At 39.3% G+C, this 27351-nt stretch overlaps 2 protein-coding genes across 6 annotated transcripts in view; both read right to left on the bottom strand.

Moving 5' to 3' along the window:
• Window positions 1–11454, bottom strand: part of BTBD8 (BTB domain containing 8) — a 35234-nt gene extending 23780 nt beyond the window's left edge. For 4 of the 5 annotated variants that reach the window (XM_035332785.1, XM_035332788.1, XM_035332786.1 and 1 more), the window contains exons 1-4: window positions 11295–11454; window positions 11042–11218; window positions 3177–3445; window positions 2165–2282 (exon numbers count right to left, since the gene is read on the bottom strand). In XM_035332785.1, the coding sequence (XP_035188676.1) occupies window positions 2165–2282; window positions 3177–3445; window positions 11042–11218; window positions 11295–11404 (674 nt within the window). In that variant the 5' untranslated portion in view covers window positions 11405–11454. The remainder of the gene's footprint in view (window positions 1–2164; window positions 2283–3176; window positions 3446–11041; window positions 11219–11294) is intronic. The other variant, XM_035332787.1, reaches the window with a different exon arrangement.
• Window positions 11455–11768: 314 nt separating this feature from the next.
• EPHX4 (epoxide hydrolase 4) lies at window positions 11769–27303 on the bottom strand. The gene is given in 8 exon segments (XM_035332833.1): window positions 11769–12700; window positions 14959–15107; window positions 16036–16139; window positions 18694–18822; window positions 20887–21044; window positions 24503–24588; window positions 27001–27057; window positions 27059–27303. Coding segments are annotated over 8 exon segments (1104 nt in total). The 5' UTR covers window positions 27245–27303; the 3' UTR covers window positions 11769–12465.
• Between the last annotated feature and the right edge of the window lie 48 nt (window positions 27304–27351).

Raw genomic sequence — 27351 nt, 5'->3', positions numbered from 1 at the left:
GAAGGTAGTAGATGAGAACTACTTTGTGATTTCAGCCTTCCAGATTTACATCAGTTACAGTGTTAGCTGTTACACATCTAATCTGGGCTAGGGTAGCTGTAGATGATATCCTTATACACATAGTTCTTTTCTTGACACCTACTATGCTAAAATTACTGTTTGTCATGTATTTCCTGTGGCAGAAAAAGCAAAGTATTTTGTTTGGCATGAGAATACATTCTTTCATGTGTATTTGTTGGTTCTTGAAATGTTTCAGAGCACTTTCATATGTGCATAGGAAGAAGAAGGATGCTATTTATCCTCTCTTTTCTAGTTGTTCTACATTCTGCAATCTCTCATATCTCTCTACTCCTCCCTCTTCCAGAGTCTCTCAGTATTTGAAATTAGGAACTTCTTGCACATTCCTCCAGTGATTCACCCAGCAATAATAATAATGAAGCTTTTACAGAATGTTTCACATCATGGTTTAATATGGCCACACTTAAATGGGTATTATCTCACAGTTCTGAGTATGTGAAATTTAAAAATACATACCATACTACCTTGTTTTTGAAAGTTACAACACAGTATCGTAGGGATGTTTGTCATTCTATTCCAAATAATTTTTAGTAATAAACAGGGCTCAATCAACTACAAAGACATAGTTAAGTGGTTATTTCCAGGATTTGTTTTAAATTAGATGGCTACTTAGCAAAATGTTGACATATACGTATTACCTAAATATATGGCATTGATAAAAAATTAACTTAGGAAATATATCAAGATATCACATGAACTTGAAGTAAAGTTATCTGTGCTTTCCTGCTGTCATGGTTTGTGCCACAAGTTTATTGCTGAACAAGCTGTGTTGCTACACGGAACTGTAACGATACAACACAGCACCAGTAAAACACAACTTGCCACCTCTCTCAGAGCACTGTTCCTTACACTGTGCAAAGTCTACTGGAAGGTCATCAGACTCCATGAGAAAGTAAAGAATATGGAGATGACTGTGTGGGGGTGGGTGGGAGCTTAAACTGCCTCCAGTCTGAGAATTAAAACAAAACAAAACAAAAATAATAAAAAACAACAACAAACTTCAAAATAGATCATACTGGTGCTTTCACCACAATTATACCCAAAATTAGCTTTCCCTTATTCACTCCTACCATTCATATGTTGTGGTGTTAAAACAAGCAACTTTTGTGCCTGTTTTAGAACTTCCTTGTTTCCTCTAAGATTTACTGCCATATTTTTTTTTCTGGTTAGACTACATACATTGCTCTAGGCAGTAAGTGGCCTAAATGTAATAAGGCAGTTAAGTGGCTCTGACAATGTAATACTTTGTTGAATTTTCTTTTGCAATAAAGTATTTGTTTCTCAAAGTTACAGCTCTAAGAACATGCCTTCTTATAGTGTAGACCAGAATTAAAACCATGCCTAACTACACTCCATTTTGGGGGGTCTAACATATATCCTAATTCTGTTATTAAAAAACAAACAAATCAAAACCATAAAACAACTCCACCACCACCGTTACGATAATTCTTCTGTAAAGATATTTGTAATGTCAGTAATACAACACCCCACGTTGGTTTTGTGTTGAGAAAATACTAAAAATAGTGGAGGTTTTTGATCATTTCTCTGTTATTTATATACATAAAGTAAACAAAATACAGGCTCTCCAGTTTGCTACTTCAAATTCAAACATTAAATGCAAACTGACAGATACCAAATGTACAGGGAAGACAAGAAGTATACTGCCCCTATAATTTGTTTTCCCAGCCTACAGAAGTCCAATGAGCCAAAGTTGTTAACTGGTCTTGGACTTTATACCCAATAAAGGCTGTTGACTTCCTGAAGACAGCTCAACAGTTTTTATATCAGCATGACAGAAGTAATCAAAGTAAAATCAGATTATGCTGCACAGATTCTGAAAAGCAGAAAAAAAATGAAGTAATTTCAACTCCAGAAAGCTTCTACCTGTATGGTAATTTTATTCAGCACTAGTAGCCAAATAAAATAGCTGAAGTTTATGAATAGTTTTTTCATTTTCTGAAGAAAGAGAGTACAGATGATTTTTGAAAAGTTAGAAAAGAAAGCCTACCTAGTATTTATACAAGAGAATATACTCATTATATGAGTTTACAATGGCAATCTTAGAAGAAAAGTTGTTTTTATATACCTGTGAGCTTGAAAGTTGTGGCCTTCTACGCAAATATTAATATCTGGACAACAACGCTTCTTGTAGAGCTTCATTAAGTCTTCTCCTAATACAGACGCGGCTTCTAGCTTGGAATCACCTGGAGGTGGGGAGAAGTGGCTATTTTCACTCATTCAGCGAATACTAGACTATTGTTAGGACACAATTGGAAGTATTAGTGAGAAAGAAATTTACATGATGTCAGATTCTAACATTGCACATTCAAGGTAGATTTTTCCTTGCAAGGGTCTTCCAGCAATGGAACATGCGTTATACTTGTCATTGTGAGTAGAGATTCAGGAAATTAATCAGTGCTTCACATTTGATATCTACAGCATAAAAGTGTTGCAGGGACTCTTTTGTAAAATTATATACCCAGTTCATTTCTTCTGCAAAGATCTGGTACCTCAGTGTTCAAGAAAAATTGACTTTGAAGAAGGGTAGGATCATGTAGTGCTACCAGATTAATTGCTTGATCCTACCCTGATGTCACAGCTGCAGCAGCCAACACCTCTGGTGTGGATGCAGTCATGTTTCCTGGAGTTACAGACTTAGTTCATAGTTGTAGTAGGAAAGGCTCTGAAAGATTTCATATTCCTCATCAAATAAAGTGCAGTGGAACTTGAATAATTTGCTAGAAAAGGAAAGGAATGGAGAGATTGTGTTCTGTGCAAGTCCCACATGCTCAGGACTCAAGTTTGCTGCATTACAGAGAAAAGACAGGATGCAATGACAACACACACCCAATGCCTGGCATGTCCTTTCAGATTTCTGCTAGACATTGGTAGTGAACTGTTCCTGCCAAACTTCTCCAGTAATTATTTTTTTTCAAAGTGTGAGAGACCGAGGTATAGCAAAGAATATCCATGTAGGTTGTGTTATAACAATAGCTTTAACCTCTTCCCTCATTTTTACATCCGTATAAAGCTTTGGATAATTACTTAAAAGGAAAAAACAATCAACAATAAAACTATGAAAGATATACCAAACTTACCTGCCATGGCTTTGTTGCTTTCTGCATCAACGGCTACTTCTGAAATTTCCTCTTCAATACAAGATACATAAGCAACTTCTTCCTGCACAGCTCCACTTGGAGCGTTCTGTTCAGCTGCTGTGCTTTCATCATCTCCAAGACAATTTGCATCTGTTTGAGTGTTCTGAAGAGCAATGTTGTTTTCCTGTATTAATTTGGGTTCTAGTACTTTTTTCATCATAGCCAGTTCCTCTGATTCTTGAAGATTTTTATCGGATGAATATACAAGCCTAGAAGATGACACTGAGTTTACTCATGTAATGTTTTAATTGACTAACACAAAAAGTCTAAAATTACATGTATTTTATCTGATAAAGTTCACGAACAGAAAAAAGCTGGACTGTACAGCACTTAATAATTGAAACAACACCTCTCTGAAAACAAATGCATTTCTGTAATCCTTCAAAAAGCATAAGCAAGCATTACAAATAAAATGTACCGCCAAGTTACAGGGAACAACGGTTTATCTCCATCAACTTTTTCAATTAACAAAATTTTCATCTGCTCTTCATACCTCATCTACTATAATCATCATCTACTACAGGCAAAAGCAGAAGCAAATTGTGTTAGTAATAATAGATCACTGATTTTATAAATCTTAGCATGACTAAGAAAAGGCATTTGATATTTGATTGTCCTTTGTAAATCAATTTAAAAAAATCAAAATATAAAGACCTAACATCAAGACTAGAAGTGCAGAACCATAGCAAGTTTTAGAGATATATGTTTTAATTTCAGAGGAAGTGCTTGAAAGCACGAAAATGTTAACAGTTAAGATTACCCAAAGGATTTTACTTCGCCCATACAGTAATTCCAGCTTCCCACTTTCCCATCTGTTTTACCAGCTTATTTTTGGCTCAAGATCTGGAATGGCTAACAAAGCCTGCAGTCTGTGATTGCAGAGATCTTATATTTATGAAAAGATGCTCTTCTTCAGCAACTTAATGGAGCTTTAAAAAGTCAATGTGAACAGATAACATGTTTTATCAGTGGTTTCATACCAGACAGATGAAGTTAGCAAAGTTTAACAGAAGGGCTACAGTTACTTTGGATTCAATAGATATATACTTGCAGATCTGCCTTTAGTCACTCATTCCATGGCAAAGAGGATTTATTGTTTATACTGGGAACAGTAATTTGAAGACACTATTTGAACATTGCTGTAAAGGGGCAGAGAAGAGATAAAGAGAAATCAAATCATCTTCTTCTGTAATTCCTGTATTTAAAGGATTGGGTTAGGTAGAACTTTTTTTTTCTTCATGATACAGCTTATCATTCTTAACTTATTAGGTTAAATTTGTGCCAGAACTTATTTTTTTCACCTTTCTGTTGCTGTTGCATACTTGCCACGTAAGGATGGTACAAATTGACTTTGAAAGAAAATTGGTTATAACAGATACACTGCTTTGCCATTACAATAATTGTTGTAATGTTCTTGCTTTCTTTCTGCCAGTAACTGAAAAACACACTCATAGGCAATATAGTAAGCTAGGCAATAAGGTAAAAACCTCTAGGGAATCCTCAGAGTATTTTCAGATAATATACATAAGAAACCTCAGGAATGTGATTCTGTTACCAGTAAGCTTAAGTTGATAAAAATGGCACTGGTTAGCACAACAATGAAGTCTACAAATAAAACAAGCAAACTGACATGTTAAACCAAAACCAAGTAACTGGTTTCTAGATCTGAAAAATTATTCTACAATCCACTTCTGTGGTCCTTTGAGTTAAGAAGTACCTTTCCTTAACGTAGGTCACACCCATTGTCTGCAAAACTAACAAAATCCTAAACTGGTATGTTCCAAACCACTAGTGACCATGGAGACAACACAAAAAAGCAGAGAGGTGGGAAAAGGCTTTATTTTAGAAGAAATACATTAGTTAAAATTATGAGAAACCCATTTTTGTTATTTCCAAGAATATGTAGTCACTGGAATTAACACTATCACCACCACACATTACAGTAACCTGTTAGGACATCCACTCTTACTGTCCCAGCCCAGTTGTAAACCAGCCTGAAAGAACACTGGATTTAAATGTTATCCAAATCTAAAAGCATATTCTCAACTAGTTAGGCAGCAGACTTTTAAATACTCCCCACTGCAGATTCTACTTTCTAAGAGATAGTCCTTCACTTAAAGCCCATCTGGAAAAACAGTTACCAGACTTCTTCTCCTTACCCACATTCTCCTTATTTATATATATGTGTACATATGCAGGTACACACACATATTTATATATGAATACACATCAGCCATGTCATGTTGTATATATGCCGAGATTTGTAGAGCATTAGTAAAGAGATGACAAAGCAGGCTTGAACAAGTCATTAATGCTAGGAGAGAGGGTCATTTTTCTATCTTGATTTTTTTTCTTATCATAAGTTCAGCTAGCAGTACAAACTGTTAATGCTCAAGTCCATCAGAAAATTCTCAATCAGAAATACTAAAGGTAGCATGAAGCCATCAGCACAGAAGTCTGACCTGTATGAAAAGGCATGTGCTGCTCTTTGGCAGCATATCAGTTCAATTGTCCTGAGAAAAAAAACATACTGCAGTAACTTTAGAATAAAGGGACAAAACAATTAGATGCCCCAAACAGGATACTTACTTGTAATGTGGGGGATAATAAATGGACACAGATAAATCAATGTTTTTCTTTTATTTCAACTTGTATAGATGTTGTGTGCCATTTTCAATAGAACTTGGTATAGCACATACTACTAGAACTTCAAGTAGTAGTTAGATTAGCACAAAATATCTTCTGTACCTGTGTTAAATACTAAATCATGCAGTTTTACTCAAACAGTAAAGCTATGTATCATGACAATGAAATGGCATAATAAACAAGATTTGTTAACTTTTGTTGATAAAATAACACTGAGAAGGTAGGAGATCTCTGAACAGTCTCCTACCAAGGGTTTAATGCATTGAAATCTCCAGCAAACACTTCCGTGCACTGCATTTAACCTTGGAGGGCTTGCTAAAATATTTCAGCAATCCACTATAGAGGTGAGTCTTGTGATCATAAGTTAGGCATGTCACACGTGCAACCTCAGCCTACCTGAATCACGTCAAGATTCTTCCGTTTCCCTTCAGATTTGCTAAAAGAACTATCTGCTTGACAGTTCTTAGCTTTTCGTAGCTGAGATCGTTATTTTAATTGAATTGATTTATTGTGACAAGTATTTCAGTAACTTTCTTCTCATGAGATACATCAGCTGCTTCAGCGCCTCGTGCAATTGCCATTTCAATTTTACAGTTCTGTATTAAAGCTAATAATTTTAGCAGAAGAAGAATATGGCCTTCAAGCAAACATTGTCCCAGTGAAAGGTTTCTGCCCAATTCTCATGATTTTTTTTCCCTTGTGGGGGATGTGTAGATCCATGGTATTAAAATATTTTATTTTCCAAAGCAAGATACTAATATCACATATACTGAATATACTGCTACTTGACAACTCAACTTCTCAACTTTCCCTAAGAAGTTGAGATTATATGTAAACATGGATCAAAAAATAATAATAAAAGAAACTCATTGTTTCTGTGTAGGTGGAAAGGAGATAAGATTATCATTATGACTGTCTGGCATGCATTGAAAGCCTTTCTAGTAAAAGAGGCATGTCAGCATGGTGAAGCATTCCCATTTGCCCCCCCACCCCGCCAACACTCACACAACAGGATATAGCATAAAGTCTACAAGCTTTATGTAGTATCTTACCTATTTCATTCCCTTCCACCTTCCTTGCTTTAGCAAAGTTTGATTATTCTCAGTGACTAGCTTAGCTCCTATTTATAACCACAGCAAATAAACTAACTGTGAATTAGTTGTATTTAAAGAACAAATTTGCACAAACAAATTGTGTTGTATTTGGTACAACTGTTTTATGGAAACCTCACATGCAATAGAGGGTCAATCTAAAAATAGAGCTAAACCATCACCTGTGGTGTTGGCTTGAGGTCATGTAATTTTAGCAGGAACCCCCACCTTCTGGCTTGTTTGCTGTTCCCTGCACACAGGAAAGATTCTGACAGACACGACAACAGGGAGATTGCAAGAGGTGTGACTAAGTGACAGATGAAACTGCAACAATGCTATTGGGCATCTGTTGTACTAACTGTAGGTAGTTGTTACAGCCTAAAATTTATTCTATAAAGGAAAGGTGAGTTTACAGGAAGAGTATTGTCATCATGCTGTCTGGTAGCTCACCTTCAAGAATGTTTTTCTCTGTACTTATACTAGATGTAGCATCCTTCTACTGCCCGATACGCAACTATACAAACATAACAAGGTCAAAGTCTTGGCTGGTCTACTTTGAATCAACTGCTGGTGCTGCACATTGATCCCTGTGGCTGTATACGTCACAATGACAACTGTATTCCTTTGTATTTAATCCATATTTATTGCTTTTTAACTTCATCATCCTGTCATTAGGTCCTCTTCTGTCCTTCCTTGAACCACATCCCTTTAATACAAATATTGGGAGATAATGAGAGTAGTAACTAGACTTTGATTTCTAAAGCTATCTTTTCCAAACTGAAATGCCTGATTGTCATTTTTATTTTGTTTATTTAAACCAGTACTAAAACACTGTGCATTATTAAGCCATCCATAATTTCAAATAAACATAAGTATATGAAAGGAAAAATACATATTGCACACTTTAAAGTAACACACACCAGTAAAGAAACTTTTCCTCTGGTTATATGTTATATACAGGGATATTTGTTATGATATACAATTATCCTCCCCTTTCCTACCCATAACGTTTCTAATACTAGTCTAAAACAGCATGCAGATGAATATTTAAAAATACAGCAGTTAAAAATTAAAATACTTACCAAATCAAGACTGCAACTACAGGGAAAAACGTCTAGCTCAGGCACAGAACAGCCTAAACTTCTAACTAGTCTATCAGCTGAGGAGGTGCTCATTTTGAATCTTACCTACATTTGGGCAGATTTTCCTCAGCTGGATGATAGCAGGCCCTGACATTAATAACACCTTGATGCTCAGTTTCAGACCTGTACTCCAGAGCACAGATCACCAGAATATTTACTGGGGAATACAAACTAAGACAAAAACGGTGCGTGCATACAGGCATATACATGTGTGTATGCTATATATGTTCCGCATACTCCTGCTTGATGATCTATAGAATTTAATCTGTCATCTAGATCCTATTTGACCATGTAGCATGTATATTTTGCATACCTGTGCTTTTCCACATTTTTAAGTGGTATGAAGTAATAAAACGTAGGTTCCAAACTTATTAAGAAAGAATACTTTCCTTTCTCATATCTTACCAATCTCAAGGAACAAATTCCCCTAACATGCTTTAGTTCAACAGACCATCCTCACCACAGCAAGTAGTCAACTCAAATACAGATTCTATATAACTTGACGTACTTCCTTACCTTTCATGGGACAAAGGGTAAGAAGCAGTTTGCCTCTTAGACAGCAAGATATTGATGATCTAATGACATATGACAAACTGCTGTCCTTCAGGTATGCTAAGTTGTTTGCTTCTCAAGGCAGACTGCAGAACCCTGCTGGAGCAGTAAGCTCCCATCAGTGACGTCCTTGCAGTTGTTGACCTTTTCTGGTTGCGTTTTTTAAGATTTGACAGAAAGCTATTGGAGGGTAGAGTCAATATTACATTACTGTCATATTGACAAGACGGAGGGTGAGCAGTGTCTGTAATACGGATGCTGTACTTCTGGTGACCAACAGTTTCTTCCTGGTGTCCTCAGACAGTGAGGTGTAGGAACGGAAAAAAAACAGTGCTCAGCTGCTCACCTACTTCATGTTGAGGCTGTGCAGAAAGAGCATGAAGTTAACCACATCCTCCTCCCTGCTCAAAAGTTTGGCAATAGGAGTTGCACAGCCTTCAGCATGCAAGTAATTTGTAACCTATGTCCCTCCTGATTAAGAGGGACAGGGGCCCAAAGGAAGTAAGTCCTGCTGAGATACAAGCCAAATATAGCTTATGGGAAAATAATCCCTATATTCCAAAGGAAAGCTAAAAGAAAAGCTAAACACAAACAGGAAGTAGGAATGAGATTTTTTCTACAGCTTTGATGAATGCTTCAATACTACACTAGCCTTCCACTTCTGTTGATAGAACATTATTTATAACCATAAAACCTACAACTTTCATAGACTACAACTTTTGGGAGCTCAACCAGAACAATGGGTCTTTATGAAGGTTTTTGTTACAACTCAGCATGGAGATGAAGTAGACTAGATTCCTCTCAACCTCGAGCTGTAAATCAAGGCAATTTTGGATTTGCTGAGATCGAAGTCATTTATATCTTAACTGTATCATCGCTACAAGCAGAAGTCATCAGTCCAACAATGAAACTAGGCTCTTTTCAACCAGTGCTGCTTCTTTTCCTTGGTCCAAAGCCATTTATGTCCGTCCAACTTCAGTGCTTTCTGTGGCACACATTTCCACAGTGTGCTAGGTTAGAGAATTCAAAAGCTGAAGTGTCAAACAGCATTGAATATGAAGAAAAACCAACCATCTTGCAAAATGCACTTCATATGTTGTTCAGAGTATGTGTGGAGGTTGACTTTAAGGCTTGAAACGTTTGAGAACTCTTTTCAAAAAGTAAGAGTTTTTAAGAACTAAAAAACATTCGTATTTAGACGAACTGTTTTGAATCAAAGCTGTTTTTCAAGACTTAAAAGCATACTTTTTGGAGAATCTACAGTACTCTAGAGATCATTATTTGCCTTTCAGCAAACACAGACAAAGTTGAAAGCAAACGTTTATGAATTGTAGACATATCAAGTGCTTACCAGTAAGAAAGCAAAGGTGTAATAAAAAAGCAGGTAATGAAATAATTATTCCCAATAATTTCGCAATTTGCAAATTAAAATATATCTGTTTTTAATTTGCAGTGTCATGCTTCTGCATGGAATTCTTCTGTACTGTCACATGAATATGAAACAATTAATTTGAACTAAGGATGAATTTAAGAAAAATCTAAGACAAAATCCGTTTTCTTTCTTACTGCTTGGCTGATGCTCCTGCTTGAGGCTGTAGCAGGAAACTGACAAATACCCATTCGTTCATCGGCCTGCCCAACTACAATGACTGTGTTTTAGATGCTACTGTCAGCGCAAAAAGCATTCTTTCATACTTACTGCAATTTTAATATCCTGAATACATATTCTAGCCATCTGTTGCCTTTACACCTTTAAGTAAAGGATGGATGACACCAACAGGGAGAGGTCAGCCTATGTTATTTCAGGCATTAAACCCTACAACTGCAACACCTTCCCCTTCCTCTTGCCAAGTCTCCAAAGCCTAGAAGTGCGCACGTTTTCTAGGCACATCCTGATGCCTTCTAAAGTCTGACAGTGCCTACGGCTGTGCTCAGTGCAGCAGTAGCCAGCACCCCAGAGGTACCTGCCTAGGGTTTAGCAGCCCCGTGAGATGCCCCATCGCTGCCAACAGCCGGTACAAGGGCAGCACACCGGCTGTCGCACCAGTTGCTGCCCCGCCGTGGTACACCTGGCTCTGGCATCCCAGCAGCTGTGTTGAGCCGGGCACCCCTCAGCAGTTCTTCCTTCGCTGTTTCCACCAGGCAGTCCTGCTCTCAGCAGAGCCAACAGCCGCAGCCGGTTTAAAGGACACATTCCGGGTTTTTGCGACTTTTCCCCCGGTCCCATTCCGAAGCCCGCCCGCACTTTACAAACCCGTGCCGAAGCGGGCTGCTACGGGAGGGCGCCCCGCAGGCTGCTGGGCAGGGGCGAACCTCCAGCCGGCGTTCCCGCAGGCAGCCTGGAGAGCCCGGCCCGCCGCGGCCGCTCACTCACCGCAGGAAGCGTCGGAGCTCGGCCGGTCCCACGCCGCGCAGCCGCAGCGCCTCCCGGGGGCTGCTCAGCGGGGCGAAGAGCCGCGGCGCCCTGGCCAGCAGCACGGCCCGGTGCCCCCGCAGCGCCGCGCCGCCCGCCCGCAGCGTCACGTCGGAGCGCGTCCCCTCCGCCAGCAGCCTGCGGGAGCGCACCCCGACCGTTAGCGGCGCCGTTACCGTCTTACCACCGCCTCCCCGCCTCGCCCCGCGCCCACCTGCCGACGTCCCGCCGCAGCTCCTCGGACAGCGCCTCCCGCAGCCGCTGCCGCTCCGCCGACCCCGGGCCGGGGCCCTTCGGCGCGGAGCCGCCGCCGCAACGCGCCATGTGCCGCAGGCGGGGCGGCGATGGCGCGCGGTGCCTGGACTGCGCGCCCCGCGCTACTCGCTAAGGCGGAACCGGCACTGCGCTGCCCAGGGACCGCCGCACAGCGAGCGGGGGGAGCCCGCCGCCAATGGGAGGCAACGGGGCCCGCCTGGCCCCGCCCTCCCCTGAGGCTGGGGCGGGATGGGCGGGGCAATACAGAGAGGCGTGGCAATACACGAGGGCGTGGCCATGCGCGAGGGGGCGTGGCCCGGCTACCCCGCCGAGAGCGTGAGCGCGGACGCTCGGGGGCCAGGCGCCTCGGCTGGCCCAGCGCAGCGGGGCGCGTCGTTGAGAAACCGCTCCGCAGGAAGCCAGATAAAGGGAGTAGTGTCAGTTGCATTTTATTGGACAGAGGTGGACTCGATACACATTAGATCGTAATTTTCCGTTCTTCTTGTTCAGGTATGTTGAGCGTACAGGTTCCCATTTTTCAGTCCAAAATGAAAAAACCACATCACACAAAGCAGCTGCATCCAACAATACAACAAGATCTGTGCCATTATTCACTTGAAGACTAGAAATGTGCCCAGAAAGTTTTCAGTCATTCAATATGCTAAAATACAGATAATAAAAAGAGTTAGTAACTGTTTAATGGTAAAATATATTAAAAAAATCAGACAAATTGAGAATGACAACCCATGACTCCTCTCTGTATGGCACCACCACATTGTTTCATTATAAATTTGTAAAAGGCACCACACATTGAGACTGTAAAGCAAGGGAGAAAACAAAACCAAGCAACTTTCTGTGATTTTCTTTCTGTACAAATACATATATCTTAAGGCAGGTGTTTTTATGTGCAAAATACAAGTATACAGGTAAAACCAATGTTGGTATCAGATATTCTCACACTCACTTCTTCTTTTAGCAGTAACATTGGTGTCCAAATGTACAGTACATTGAAAACACTTTTCTCTAACAGAGTTCAAAATAGAAGGCAGGCTGGAAACATGGCCCTGATAACAATTACTTTTTAAATCTGAAGAGCTTTTATGTAGACCCCTTAGAACATGTACAAACAGTCATTCTCTTTTTCTTGTTGTCTCTTCCTTTAGAAAGGTCCATATCAACTTGTTCACTATGTCAGGTTGATCCTGCTGGAGCCAATGACTGGCTTCAGACAAAATAGTTAATCTGAAATGATTTTTAACATAAATCCGTGTAATTTCTGCCATATCAACTTCCATAAACGCATCTCTTTCTCCCCATAACAGCAGGGTTGGCATGATGACTTCATGGTGCTGCAGAGGTAGGCAGCTTTAAAAATAAAATATACTTAGTTTAGTCTTGTTTTATAGAAATCACCAAGACAGGTTTCAATCAACTTAGCTTTTGAAATCAACACATATAATCTTATTGCAAACTTTCCTGGTTCTGTATTATCTTCTACAACACCTATAAAACGTTAATGTGACTCAAAGTACTCTGTTTTTAAGGATGCTAAATTTACATGTCTGATATCAGGAGCTGGTTGCAGCAGAGGTCTTATTTTTGGAGCACAAATGGTGCTTCCTCAAGATGCAGAGCTCACGAGCCACATGGTCTCTGCAAAAGGGAACATAGAACAATGTGGCCAGAATGCTGTCGGTCAGTGGATTTCCCTGGGTTCATGGATGCTATAGCAAATTTCTGAACCTGTATTGTTTACTATAAGTCGGTTTTAATGAAATATGATGCTTTGAATCGCAATTAGAATACGGTGTTCAAAGCATCCTGACTAGCTCAACTGCTTTACCAAAAAGTAAAGGAAATGGCAGGCTGCCATTTTTGGACACTGGAAGACAGCAGCTAGAGTGTTTCAGACCTAATCAAAATTAAATATTGTGTGGTATAGCTAAAAGTAAAAGTATTTCTAGCAAAATATATTCTATAGAATACTGATGACCGCAATACTGAACTGAAGTAAGTTACATTCACTCATCTATGAAATTCGTGATAACTTTCAAACTGGAATAGAGTTGTTTGTCCAAAGAGTTACTGTATATTTCTGAAGGCCTTGGATTTACATACCTAAATCAGTGAAAGAACACTGTTCCTTAAAAATTTGCCTCTCATGCAGTAATAATCTCTTTAAAACCCAAACATCACAACCCAGAGATTTGGCAGACTCAAAGTGGTTTAAGGATAAATACATTATATGTATTTTTGTTGATATTTTGAAGGAAAGCCCTTAGAAGGTAAAATGTTAATAAAAATTATACTGCTACAATGACCCATTTAAATTTCCCATAATAGCTTTTCATTATTTTTATGTAATACAATTATTTTAAATGGAATTCCTTTACAAATGTTCCCATGTATTAACGGTAGACATTGGATGGTAGAAGACAAATAGGTACAAATGAAAGACTATTTCAACATAAATGTGCAACTCTTTTCATCTCATCAGAATCCCACAACAATCCAGCTACTGGCTGTCACAGCTTCTTCCCTGTCACTGTCAGAGAAGCAGCTGGTTCATGTGTGCTCACAGGTGTGAGGTGCTGCAGCAAATGTGATGAGCAAGGTGCTCCTGCCTCCCTAGCTCCTCGTTAGCCCTATGCTGGGGCCCTGCTGTGTAGCTCCAGGGACAGCATGGAAGGCACAGGAAGAGCAGTAAGGGTGGCACTAAGCTTGGTCCAGGGAAAATGAAAAGTTAATCTACTGCAGAGACTCTGCTGAGTTTAGGGAAGCTAGAGAGGCACACAGGAGGTTAAGCACTGCTGAAGCCTGGAGGCAGGAAAGGACTAAAGAGTTCAAACCCACTCCTCTTGGTATATTCCTTATAGCTAGCTATGAGGCTGCAAGTCACAAGTAGAGAATAAGCAGAACCAAAGACGCTCTGGCCCTGTTAAGCTTTTGGTAGATAACCATGGAGTGTCAGCCACTAAGGCCAAGCCAGTGACTTCCACAAAATTAAAACCATCTGAAAACTGTTTGAGAAAATATTAAGCTTGCAAAAATCTTTCTTATGATGCTGGCTTTCAGCCTTAGTTCATGCCTGCTCCCTGCTATACATGCTCACTGGTGCTAGTGAGCAATATGAAATCTATGCAAGAACAAAAAGAAAAAGGGGGTTAGTAAAAGGTGTTAGTTACTAACAAACTAATGTTTTTATAAAAAAACAGCCCAAGCACAATAAAATTGAAGCCAGACACAGTTTTGTAAAGTTACAAGGAAAAGTGAGGGTAACTTACTTGGAGCTATAATACAAATTAACATTAATTATTTGTTTGCAAGTATTGTTTAGAGATGTTTTTTTGTGATTGCCATGAGTTCTGTCAGTGAGGAAGAGGCTTCACTTTATCAGATTGTGAACAAAGATTTTCCTTATCAGCACTCTGGTTGTTTCACTATTTTGCGTGGATACATCATAAAATTAACTTTGCATCAGGCTGCTTGACACTCAACGCATTCATCACTTGTTCAAACTTTAAAAACAATTGGCTTTTTTCTCTTGTATGTTGGTGGCAGAAGATACAATAACGTTTTTGGCCTGTAGAGGTCTCTAGAATATTTTACCTTGTTACACTGACCTGAAAATATTTCTGTAGTGGTTGATGGGTCCAGTTAATGCTCCGGGTTGTGAAAAGACGTAGAGATAAGCTTCGATATCCTCTGCTGTTAATCTGCAGCCTTTCTTTCCAATTCCAGTGGCTTGGCTGGTAAATAAACTTTTCAGAACCTACAAAGGAAGAATAAAAAGCCTAAGATATCTAAGATTTTTTTTTTTTTTTTCCTCCTTCAAGAGGACACATCTTTCTAAAATCTATTTATATATTGTTGGGAATAGAATGAATGGTTCAAATGCTTTTATTAGAGAGCTATCTGTAAAGCACACACTAAACTTACTTCTGGTGTAACTTACTACAGAATAATTAAAGTATAGGCAAACATGAGTATCACCAAGTTACTCAGTTCTGCACAGCAACGTGAGAGGCAGAGGCAGGCTGCAGGCACACACTTTTCTCGGGGATGGGCCCCAGCAGCTGAGAGGGTGGGAGGGAGGAGATGGGAGCTCCCCAGCTCATGGTCCCACAGGCATGCAGCACCGGGAGCGCGGTACTAGGCTGCATGTGTCTGGCAGGATGCATGCCTTCAGCTGCTTTTTCCATTTCTACACATTTGTATTGATTGTTTAATGTTCTGTAAGGTGTTGGCCTTACTGGTTTCTCTCAGGCACGATTAATCACCTGGAAGAATGTGCTAGCCAGACTCCCAGCAGGCAGTGAGGGACGAGAGGATGGCCCACCACTCACAGGAAGCTTTGGCTAAGCCAGCAGGAGTTCTCCAGGCACCAAATGTGTCCCATGGCATGGGCACAAGTAAAATATTACCAGCTGACTACTGAGGTGGAGCAACAGACAGTAGAGATGGAGGTTAAAAGGATGTATGTACCTGAATGCGTGCCAGAAATGCAAAAGCAAATGTAAATCCCACAGATGGTATATACTTTTATTCCACTTTGTATAAATATATACAACTGAAAAAAAATCAGAAAACTCTGTATTTTTTCCACTAATTATCATTACATCAGAAGGCACCAACATAGGTAGGCAATTCTTCCATCACTGACAGTTAAATATATAAAGAAGAGCACTCCGTTTGCTCACCTTGAAATCATTTACTGTAAACATGAATTCAGGAAACCATGGCATTTGGAAAAAGAAGTAGTAAGCAGATTTAATCAATTGTGATGGATGTCGTAGAATGTATTCTGAAACAAAAATGCCCATGAATTAAAAATGAAAACTGATGACTCAAAGCAAATTACTGTTAATATCACTATTTTTTAAAATTAAAGGAATGCTTTAAAAATACTACGTTTGAGTGTGCTATGTTACATAAGATGATTACTGTTTCAGGAGTAAGTATATGATGTGGCCATTAAACTATACTTCTTGTTTTATAAGTGGTAATAGAAACAGCAAAACTGAAGCCTGCCAAAGATTAGGTGAGAGCACTGACTTTTGAGAGTTTAATTGCATGATAAGATTTTCACTTAGAGATCTATTTGTGTAGCGAGTCCAAGGCATTTTTTCAGGTGTAGAATAAGAGGCATAAATACGAGTATTACTTCTGTCTTAATGTATTTCTCTCATCAAAAATGTGATGTACAGAAATCTGTAGATGATAAAGGACTTACATTGTAAAGGGAGCATCAATCCTGGTCATGAAAGGACAGAATTTTTCTAAGTCTTCTTTCTTGGCAATTTCAAGAACCGTAATCAAGATTACGGTGCCACTTTTGGAAGACATTGAAGAATATATAACAGAAGAATGATATAGCCAAATTTGCAGTCTCTTTTTTGAAACTGAAATTTTATGTCTCTGATAGCCAACACAGACATTCAAGTGTCTAACTTCTCAAAGCACACACAGAATGTATGCAGATACCAGGAGGTCTACAATCTATCCTTTAGAAAAGCAAATTCAGAAAAGCAAAATTGCACTCCCATTCTGGTAGAGAATAAAAATGTTTTTTGTTTTGTTTTGTTTTTAAAGTAAATCGGAGCCTCAGCTACCTTCTAAGCACTCATATCTTACACACTCCTAAACTGCATCAGCCATTACATTTTTCCATTACGGACCATCACCAATAATGCTTACCTTACTTTTCTGTGCTAATATGTTACTCTTATGTTTCCAAATATGTTATTAAACTAAAATATTTCCAATATTGCGTGACATACAAAGTTTTAGTTTAAAAATTTAATTTTACTAAGAGGATTATAGAGATTTTGTCAATATTGGGAAAGGATAAATCACCATTTTCTAATAGGGAGACTTCCCCACCTCATTGCTTAATCTAAAAAACACAGCACTGTTACCAATCCAGTGATGTTAGGATATGTGAATGTAGTGGTAAGTCACAAAATCCTGAGATGGAAACTCTACGGAAGGAATTCTCAAAAAATCTGGTATCATAATTGCTATCAGTTAGCAATGAGAAATGGCATGCATGAAGTAACTAAGTCATTAAGGTGTGCCCAAAGTAGTGATATGTAAGGCACAAACAAAGATCAAGTGATTTCAAATGCATAAATATCCCTTAGGAGTGGTTGGGAGGATGTTAACGGCTATTACAGAATTAATTGTGTAAATAAAAAATAATTAAAAAACAGACTTTTATCATAGTAAAGATTACAATATTAAAATCAATGGAGAATACTCCATTTATAAGCTATTTTCATTTAATCCACAGTTGAAAAATTTGATCCAGGAAGACTTTATCAAGCTACATAACGTTTTGTATTTTTAAAAATATGCAAACAAATACTAAGAAAAGCTATAGTAATATGTGTTTTGCTTCTGTACAGCCTGGCTCCCAATCTCAGGGAAAATGTTGCAAAAGCTCCTGCTTGCTCCAGTGGTGGGGAACAGACATTTCGTTGGGTAAGTGAAGCTTAACTACCTGGCAAAATATTCTTTAATACCATAGAAAGGTGGCCAAGAACACTGTGAGAACAATAGGTATGAACAGTTCTGAGATGAAAATTAAAACTTCACTGAGTTTTCTCAACTATTTCTGGGCAAGTGGGGTGACTTTAGAATGGAAATAGTATGAAGTCTACAATTTAAGAAATTAAAATCAGTGAGATACTACTGTCATCGTAACTACTGAACATAGATCTAATACCTACAAAATATTTTGTCATTCTGGGTAGCAGACAAGCTCAAAGCCTATCACAAAACAAATTCTGCTAGTGCACCCTTTCTGAACTCATTGCTAGCGCATTCCTCTAGTATGTAGCCTGAGGAAGTTGTCTTGTTGCAATCAATATTGTACAAGATCATAGAGTTTCATTTGTCACCTAAATCAGGATTAAACTCTAAAAGTCTGATCGTCATTTATGCAAAGGCTGTTTTGTACAGTTTTAATAATGCAGTGAGACCTTAACCTAGGCATAATGCAATACACATTCATGTTCAGGGAACTTTATCCTGCCGGGTTCATGTACATGAAAATTATGTTTTTGTGAACCTGCCAGGACTAAGAAAAAAGATCAGTAAATTTGCTTGCAAACACTCCCACTTCCTACAGTAAATTATCTCCCAAAGTGAAATACCTAATACTTCACTGCTTCATAAAATACAGTCCAGATTGTGAGAAGGACTGAGTTCTGGTAACTTATCTGCTGAACATCTAAAAGAGCAAGTAGTTGGTTCTTCTTTAAGCAACCTCAGAGCAAACACAATCTTAATGAAAATGCAAATAGTCTGGGTTAAAACATATACATATGTAACACTATAACTATTATAAAACTCACCTGTAAACACAGAAGGATGAGGGAAATTAACCACAATCAGCTTTGTCACCATTTCAGGGTAACATATAGCCACTAACCAAGCGATCATGCCTCCCCAGTCGTGGCCAATCAACACGCACTTGTTGTATCCTACCACATAAACACAGATTTGTGCTTTTATTTCAGTGAAATTTGTATCCATAAAAATATTGCAATTTCTGGGTAAAATAGGTGGTCCAGCACATGTATTAACATAACTATGTAATACTGCACTGCTTCCATTACTAAAGGCAGAAAAAATAGTGCACTATTATAGCTAAAAATTTATCACATAATTAATATTATTTAATTTATCTTCAATCACACTTGAAGTGTAAATGTGAAGCTGAAGTAATTTGGCATCCAAATAGCCACACTGTTCACATATCAGCCGATTCAGGGTCAAATGCATGATTCAAGTTGCAGTCATTATAATACATGTACAGTTACTGTGTTTACAGAGTTTGGAGTTTGAAACTGCAAACAGAAAGACTGAGGTGTCCTGAGCCCGTCCTGAACAAAATTAATCTTTATGAATTGCTTGGAATATGGGAGGTTATCTAAGGACTAAACACCACCATTATGCAAAAAGGGGGAATTACCCTTAATAGCCATATATATAATACATATACATATTAAACACATTTGTATATTTAGCAGGCTTGTAGCATTTCTCCACATGCTGTTTTAATGGCAATTTTAAAAGTTCTTAGCATTCATCTACTTATTCTTCCATTGATGAAAATGGGAATTTTGCAGCAATAAAAGGAGGGAAAATCATGACTGTTTTTGAAAGCCTAACTACTCCTCCTTTAACCCTTCCTGGAATACATATTACAATCTCACATGCCATCACAATCCTCCTTGAGGCTTGTAATACTGAGTATGTATGCTACAAATAAAATGTAAAAAAGCCCAAAAGTTTTTAATTCTGACAGAAATTTGGACACTGTTGTCAAAGCATCTTTAAACCCCTCTTGAATAGAAATCTCATGGAGCATTTTTGTTGCATCATCAAGTTTTCCAAAAGAATTTACCTTGGGGTTAGAACAAACTATGATAGGAAGCCTCAGAAATACTTTTTTTTTTTTTTTTTTTTTTTTTTTCCCCTCCAGAAATATTTAAATCCCTATGAAATTGCATTATGATGAGAGCACTTCACAAGCATAACCATGGCATTACCATGGAGATTAACACAACCAGTGAAAGTTGGAAAATGTAAACACTGTGCGGGGACAGCCTGCCCAATCTTTTGACACTATTCAAATATCACAATCAAAGCAAATCCTAAATTCAAACCTTAAGACTGTCATCACTGCTCTGCTATTTCTTCATGTGAAATGCAGGAAGTTGTACTTATTCCTAGTACTGTATCCTTAGGGTGTCCAAGGAATTAAAATGGTTCAGAGAATGGGTCTAATCTCTTCTTATTGGTACGGAGGAGAAATACCCTTCACTAGTTGTTAGTTTATTGCCAGAACAGCTATACTTCCTGCTGAACTGGAGGAGCAAATTTTGCAGACTTGCTTTAGTTCAAGATCATCACACCATGTATTTGCCACAGAGAGCAATGTATTATTCCCTGTTCTTCCTTCTGTTGCTTTCACTGTTGTATAAGACAGTGATTCAGCTCTTGTGCACTGACTACCATGCAGGAGTAGTATTGTTTTTTGTTTGTTTGTTTGTTTGTTTTCTTAATACAGCAGATGCACTGTCACCATATTTGTAAAGCCCACAACGTTTATTCTATCTTGTTTGTGCTAGAAGAATTTCACCTGATACCAGTTCTCTTGTCTGCAAGTGCTATTAGACTAATCTACAACAGCACCCATCGAGTGCAATGGGTAGGAGTAAGTGCAAGTCTTTTTAGTTAGGGGAAAAGACCATAGGTTTGTCCTGCTGGATTTCACAGCATTTTAAACTCATGATGGAAAATCATCTTTACATATTGTTTAGGCAGACATGCATGTCACAATTAGAAAACATTTTTTTTTCCACTAGTATTGATAATAGTCCATAAAATACGAGTATCCTTAGCTTTATATCCATATGTATCTATAATGTGTATATATTAAACAGAATGCATTTTTAAAAATCAATTATAGATATTAATGTGTTTTATTTTCCCAGAAAATTAAATTGTCTATGATCTGAGTAGTTTCTCTTTTAACGCACCCAGAGATTCCAAAATATCCTTTATATCTGTTATCAGACAATCTAACTTGTAATTTTCTTTGTGAGAAGGAGCATCCGTTTCTCCATAACCTCTCAAATCCAGGGCCACCACTCGATATTCGCTTTTAAATTCCCGCAATTGATGGCGCCAAGAATACCTAACAAAGGGGAAAAAAAAAGTTGGAGTTACAAGGTCAAGCAGTATGATACTAAAATGCAGTCAATGCTTTTGCTCCCAGATAGCTGAACGTAAGTTATCATGGCTTTGTTTGCAATGAGATTCTTTTTTCTTTCTGGGGTACGCTGATAGTTATTTGTGGCTACAGAAGTATTGTGCTCCCTTCTTGAATTCTCCAGTAAGGAAATGCAGCTGCTAGAGAGGGGCCATGGCCAGAGCCTGGATATTTCAACAGTTTCTAGAGTCTGGCATGGTCCCTTTGTTGCTAAGGAAGCAGGCAACCAGAGCACAGAGAGGAGTATTCTGTTTTATCTTTTTAACCATAATATCATCCAAAAAGAAAGGTCTGACAAGCTCTCTTTCCTCCCTGGCTTGTTCACATGCAAATTTTGGTAAGACTAGGGAAATATGCCTCAAGGAACAGATTTTTTTTTTTCTCTTCAGAAAAGGAATGTCAGATAATTCATATGCTAAATTAACCAAAGAAAGAAATGCAATGAATAAAAAATGAACTTGGTGAATTCCATATTAGTTATGTTATGTACACCTCTGTATTGCTATACTACCAGAATTGTTCCAGAGCAATCTCACAGTGTGTTGGTACTGCATAAAGTATTGTATTGTTTTCATTTCTGTGGAAAAGAGTGATAGCATTATGCACTTTAAAGACATACAAAGTAAAGAACTTACTAAGTCCTGGGCTATTCCTCATTCTGTATTAGTACATACTGAGTGGATGACTGCGTTATAAAAGCAAAAACAATGAGAAAATGGAAGGCTTGATCCTACAAGAACTACCTGCCTTCGATTGTTAATTGAAACCAATTAAATTTCAGAATAGCCACTACCAAGAAAGACATGGCCTTATCTTATATTGTAATAGAAAGGTACATGAAAAACATGATCCTTCTAGGTCTATGTAACAATGGCTGAATCCCTCTTTGCTAGGATCTAGCTTTTATTTCTGCTCTCATTTCAACAGTCTCAGATAAATGATACAAAGCATTTGAATCATCAGGTATCATGAGAGAAGCACAGCATTATACCTTAATTCAAACAGTGTCTATATCAGTCCATTGGCTGTTCCACTTTAGCTTTGCCTCCAGCCTAGCAGGTATTTTGAACATACCATAAGTAATATTACAATAATACGCATTAATTATAGAAATTTGTATTCATTTAAACAGAACAGTCAAAATCTTTTCATGTTAGTGCTGTATAATGCAAATGCAAGACTTAGCACAGATCTCTAGGAATTAATTTTTTAAAGGCATTATACAACAACTTGGAAGCTGAATTTGCCATGGTAACTGTTGTAGCTATCATATATACTTGAGTTAGAAGAATCAACAAAGCCCATAAATAAATAAATAAACTGTGTTTGTTTTAGAAACATGTCTAGTTGCTATCCTCATCTCCTATTTTCACAACAGTCCATCAGTCACCAAATGTCTGGCAGACAGGGCTTTATATCCAAAACATTTCCTTTAACTCTATCTGAAATGTAACTACTGGACAATTGTTCTGCAGGCATAATTTGGAAATGCTGGTGGATGCCTTCATTTTCATAAGGCTGAATAATGGAAACTATTCTGTGTCTTTCTGATCACATTATTTCTGAAGGGCAGCTTGTATAAAATTTAGGAGCTAACACATATCTTTATAGGTATTCAGCTGTCTCAATACATTATGCTCTTTTTCAAATATTTGAATATTGTCCTTCCACAAAATTGATACTGATTTTCAAGTTCTTGTACATCTAAAGCACTTAATGGCTTTGGTGCATTATATTCTTTAGTGATCTTTCATCTTCAGACGTACTCAGTTATTCGCTAAGGTCAGTGTTGTCTTGTTATAGTTCTCCTACTTATAACCTTGAGACATTTGAAGGCAGAGGATTTGTTACAATTAAGAATTGTAACTGTGAATCTTATCCTTTTTTTTTTTTTTTTTTTTGCTAGTCAAACAGTACAAAGCTGATGCTGCTTTAAAATCTCTTGTGATTATTTTATCACATGCTCTCAGAACAATCTCTGTTCTTGCATTAAAATTCTGCACTAATTGAATTAACAAACCAACATCAGTATTTGTAGTGTGACTAATTTATAGACTAATTGTCATTTACCATTCCAAACCATGAAAACAGCTCTCTGAATTTTGAAAACAATACACTGGATCTCAGTAGAATAAATACATAAAATGCTGAATTTTGCATATTATTCCCACTTTAGGGGAAATTAGCTCTAGTCTCAGCTGTCTTATTGTGTTAGAATACATGTTAAATACACATTATGCAAGATATGCATAATGCTTGCATATCTCCGTCTGACTTTTTAATCAAAGTTTACAGCTTTTAGACTTTTAATTAGCAATTTATATTAGAGTAATCCGCTTCTTTGAAAATGTATTGTAAAGTAATAAATATGACTTTCTACCATCATCCTCAATGCCTTCAGTATCTCTAGGAAATTGCTGAGGAAAGAGAACTGACCTCTGTTTTACCTGGGTCACTTTATCATGGCATGACCTGAGTCCAGCTTGAAAGATCACAATTCCAACACTGGAGCCTAGCTCCATATCTGAGTTTAGAAAGGAAAAGGATCATTTAACTTGCTGAATTACTGGCATCACCACTTCTATTCACTTACTGTTTTTAGGTGTAAGTTCTGCATGCCATGCCTCCCTAGGAAAATCTGGCAGTGACAGCCCAAGCAATTCTGTTCAAACACTGGACACATGACTGCTTTTCTTTGTTACAAAAATTTAGGGTTGGTTGTGATTCATCATTCATCTTATGATGAACTAAAAATAGAGCCTTCTTTCCTGAGTAGCACTCTGGAATCAGGCTGCAAAGTAGCCTATAGAACTCACAGTTCTTCTCCCCCTCCCCTAGTTAAAACTTACATGTAGTATATTTAACAAGGCCATCCGTACTGCACACATATCTTGGATCTTCATTTTAGCACCCTCTACTATAATTCCTAAGTTTAGCCATGTCAGTATAAATTTTATGTGTTTTCCAAATGGGAAGTTCATTAAAAATGAGTAGTTCCTCCCCAAAATTTGAATGAAAGTGTACAGACAATGCAAAAAAAAGAAAAAAAAAAAAAAAGATAGTTGGGTTAAGTCGGAGTGCAGGAGTTTTATTATTATTATTATTATTATTATTATTATTATTATTATTATTTTGTGGTTGCTGCAGTTAAAAATTTCAATGGTTTGTTTCCTACTAGAACTTAATGCTTTTAGTATTCACTAAAAGCAGATATATTAAAAAAGTTTTTTTTATATAAAAAAGATATATAAAAATATATATATATATTTTATATATCACAGATATATAAAAAAGTTCACTTTGAGGATATTTAAGCTTGATCATCATTCTCAAGTATCGTAAGCAGCCTCATTTATACAAGAAAAGCTTGTAGGGAGTTTTACCAGAATTCTGGAAAGCCATGAAGCAGCAGCATGAGTGGTTTACCCCTTTCTCCAGCAGCCACATAGTGGAATCTTAACCCTGAATCCTAGAACGAGAGAAGAAGTATTGTGTTTTTATTGCTGCATAGAACTGCTGTACTGGGATTTGAGAATGAAAATGGATTTAGACAATACTCTAAGGAACAATGTATTGTCCCTGAAAAAAAAAATAAATCAAATTGTCAATTCTCAAAACTGAAGTCTATCACGTTTCCGAGATCAGGTACCACTGCCCCCTGGCAATGCTGAGCATCCCACACCCCAGCTGCTACAGTCCTGGGCAGGGCGTCCTTGCTGCGTGCCAAGCTGTGTTAACTGCGTGGCGATTCAGCCATGAGCACGCTCACAGGTCTGAAAGAACACACACACATGGGCACTAGGCAGTGAGGATCATTGTAGGAGCTAGGACCTCTCTTCACACACACATGGCATGTGCTTTGTGGAAAGACTTTAAGACATAGTATACTTTAAATGCACTTTCAAACTTTCACTTAGTTTCTAAGATTGTGCAACTATTTAAAAACTATTTAAAACCATCAGATTGCAGTGTGGCACAATAAAAAATGGCATGCATTCTTAAAAACATAAAGCAATCGAAGTTAAGCAACTACAAAGCAAGTACTTTTTGCCTGCTTCTTTTACTGTTCAAGGCTTCAGACTTGCTTCAGAAAATGAAGCCTTAATGTAATCATCTTCTTTCTACCCTAGCCACTATTTCTGATGCACCTTTTAAGAAAATGGGCCTTATGAGAATTACCAGCAGGCAAGTAACTCGTTGTTAGCAGTCCAGATGCTGAACACTGAAATGCCACTGAAGTGAATAAATGCAAGCTTACACTAACTCAAGGTCAAGTCCGGTAAATAAGCTGAAATTATGCCTAACATGCTACTGAATTCTTGCACAGGGGCAGATACAGAAGTCAGCAAAGACTTAGCTCACAAAGTACAACATGCTGTTTAGAAGTTATGTGAAAAAAAACCTGCAGAAAGAAAGGTCATACAGCTCCTGAACAAATGTCAGAGCCTGCACCATCGCTGCTATTTTAAAAAGGGAAGAAAAAAAACCCTGCCTTTGCTGTAGATCAAGATCTCATGTCATGTTAAGGATCGCAACTGTACAGGTTGCCTGAGATGCTTCAGATTCTCTGAAATACCTCAGCACTGCTAAGTCACCAACCAGCTAAAAAGCCATGAACTTGCATCTTGGTTTTGGAAAGAGCTCTGAAATTGAAGTAATTGTTTTCTTATCTTCATATTCACTATAGATATAGTAGGAATTTTTGGCTCAGTTCTGCCCAAAGTTACACTAATATTTCTCTTCTGGGATGCCAGTGACGTTGGAGTCCCTAAGAGTACAGATGGCTGTACATTTCTAAGCACTTGCTGATACCTTCTCAGTACGTTTTAGGGCCAGTACATCATCTTCACCATTCCCTGTATCATCCCTGCCTTTGACCCCTTTAAAACAACAGAAGTTTCTCAGTTCTCTTCCAGAGATTCTCATTTCATGGGTAGTCGGTTTGCCCTCCTCCATCCTTCTTCTTTCAGTTAGTGTCCTTTAGGGATTTACTCTCAGTGCTTTTACTTTAATCTATTTATTGCTTTTAAGAACATTGCCTTTACCCATACAGATTCGATCGTCACTTGCACAGCAGCAGTTTAAATGTCACATGCCCCAAACTAAGCCCACCCTCTACCTTTTCAGTTGCTCCTTTCAGTTCCCCTTTTTCTGTTACGGCAACAGTCCTTGCGGTCCCCCAAGACACACGTAGGACATTGCCATCTTATCTGAAACACGCTTTGTTCTTTCTTTTGCTGAAATCTGTCCAGGTCTGTAGTATACATGTAGGAAAGCCATACAGTAGCCAACGGCAAGTGGGTTTCATATTGCCCGAAAAGAGTGACCGACTGTCACATCGACAGAGTACCCTTTGCCCCCAGAACTCTCTCCGCCCTGCCACAGCCCCCACTTCCCAGCACCCCAGCCACTTGCAGTTTGGCGCTGTAGGGAAGAAGAATGCAGCACAGGAGTGAACAATCATGTGCGTGCCTCCCAGTGATGCTGGAAAAAGAAAGCAGGCGGATCACGAGCAGCGGGGAGGCTCGGTAGTTCAGATCAGTGCCGCCTGGCAAAAAAAGCACCTGCCCGGACCCCACAGAACTAAGGGCTCGGCACTCATTTCATCCCAAACACGGCTCTAGGATATCCGCGGCGTCTTCTACGGCCCCGGGAGCTCCCCAGCTCCGCGGGGCGCCTCTCCCGGGGGGGACCCGGACCGGGGCCCTTCCTCCCTGCGGCCCCGGCGCACGGCGGAGATCCCGCGGGGACGAGCCGGGGGGACAGGGGTAGGAACAGGGACAGGGACGCGCGGGCACGGGGAACGCGCAGGGCAGCCGCGCGCACGGGGCGGGGGCGCGCTCGCGGAGGCGCGCTCGGGCCTCTCCCGCCGAGCCTTCACCTTGATCCGGACGTAGCAGTGGGTGCCCAGCGAGGGGTCGTTGAGGCAGGCGGGGGGGGTTCTCCCGCACCGCCCGGCGGAACGTCTCGCCCGGGCGCCGGCCGATGCTCCAGAGCAGCCGCAGCCCGGCGATACAGGCGCACAGCCCGCAGTAGCCGTACACCAGCGCCCAGAAGAGCAGCGCCCGGACGGTCGCCAGCAGCCGGCGGGCGGGCGGCGGGCACGCAGCGCCGGGTCTCGCCATCGGGCCCCGCCGCCGCCGCCCGGGAGGGGCTACGAGCGCCGCCGCCGCCAGGAGCCGCCCGAGCTGAAGCACCGGCAGCGGCACGCCCGCCCCGCGCCCCCCCCCCC

This window comes from Oxyura jamaicensis, chromosome 8 (assembly GCF_011077185.1).
Source record: "Oxyura jamaicensis isolate SHBP4307 breed ruddy duck chromosome 8, BPBGC_Ojam_1.0, whole genome shotgun sequence".
In the NCBI taxonomy this organism is placed as follows: domain Eukaryota; kingdom Metazoa; phylum Chordata; class Aves; order Anseriformes; family Anatidae; genus Oxyura; species Oxyura jamaicensis.
Note: the sequence above shows the minus strand (reverse complement) of the source record. Positions and strands in the feature narration are given on the sequence as shown.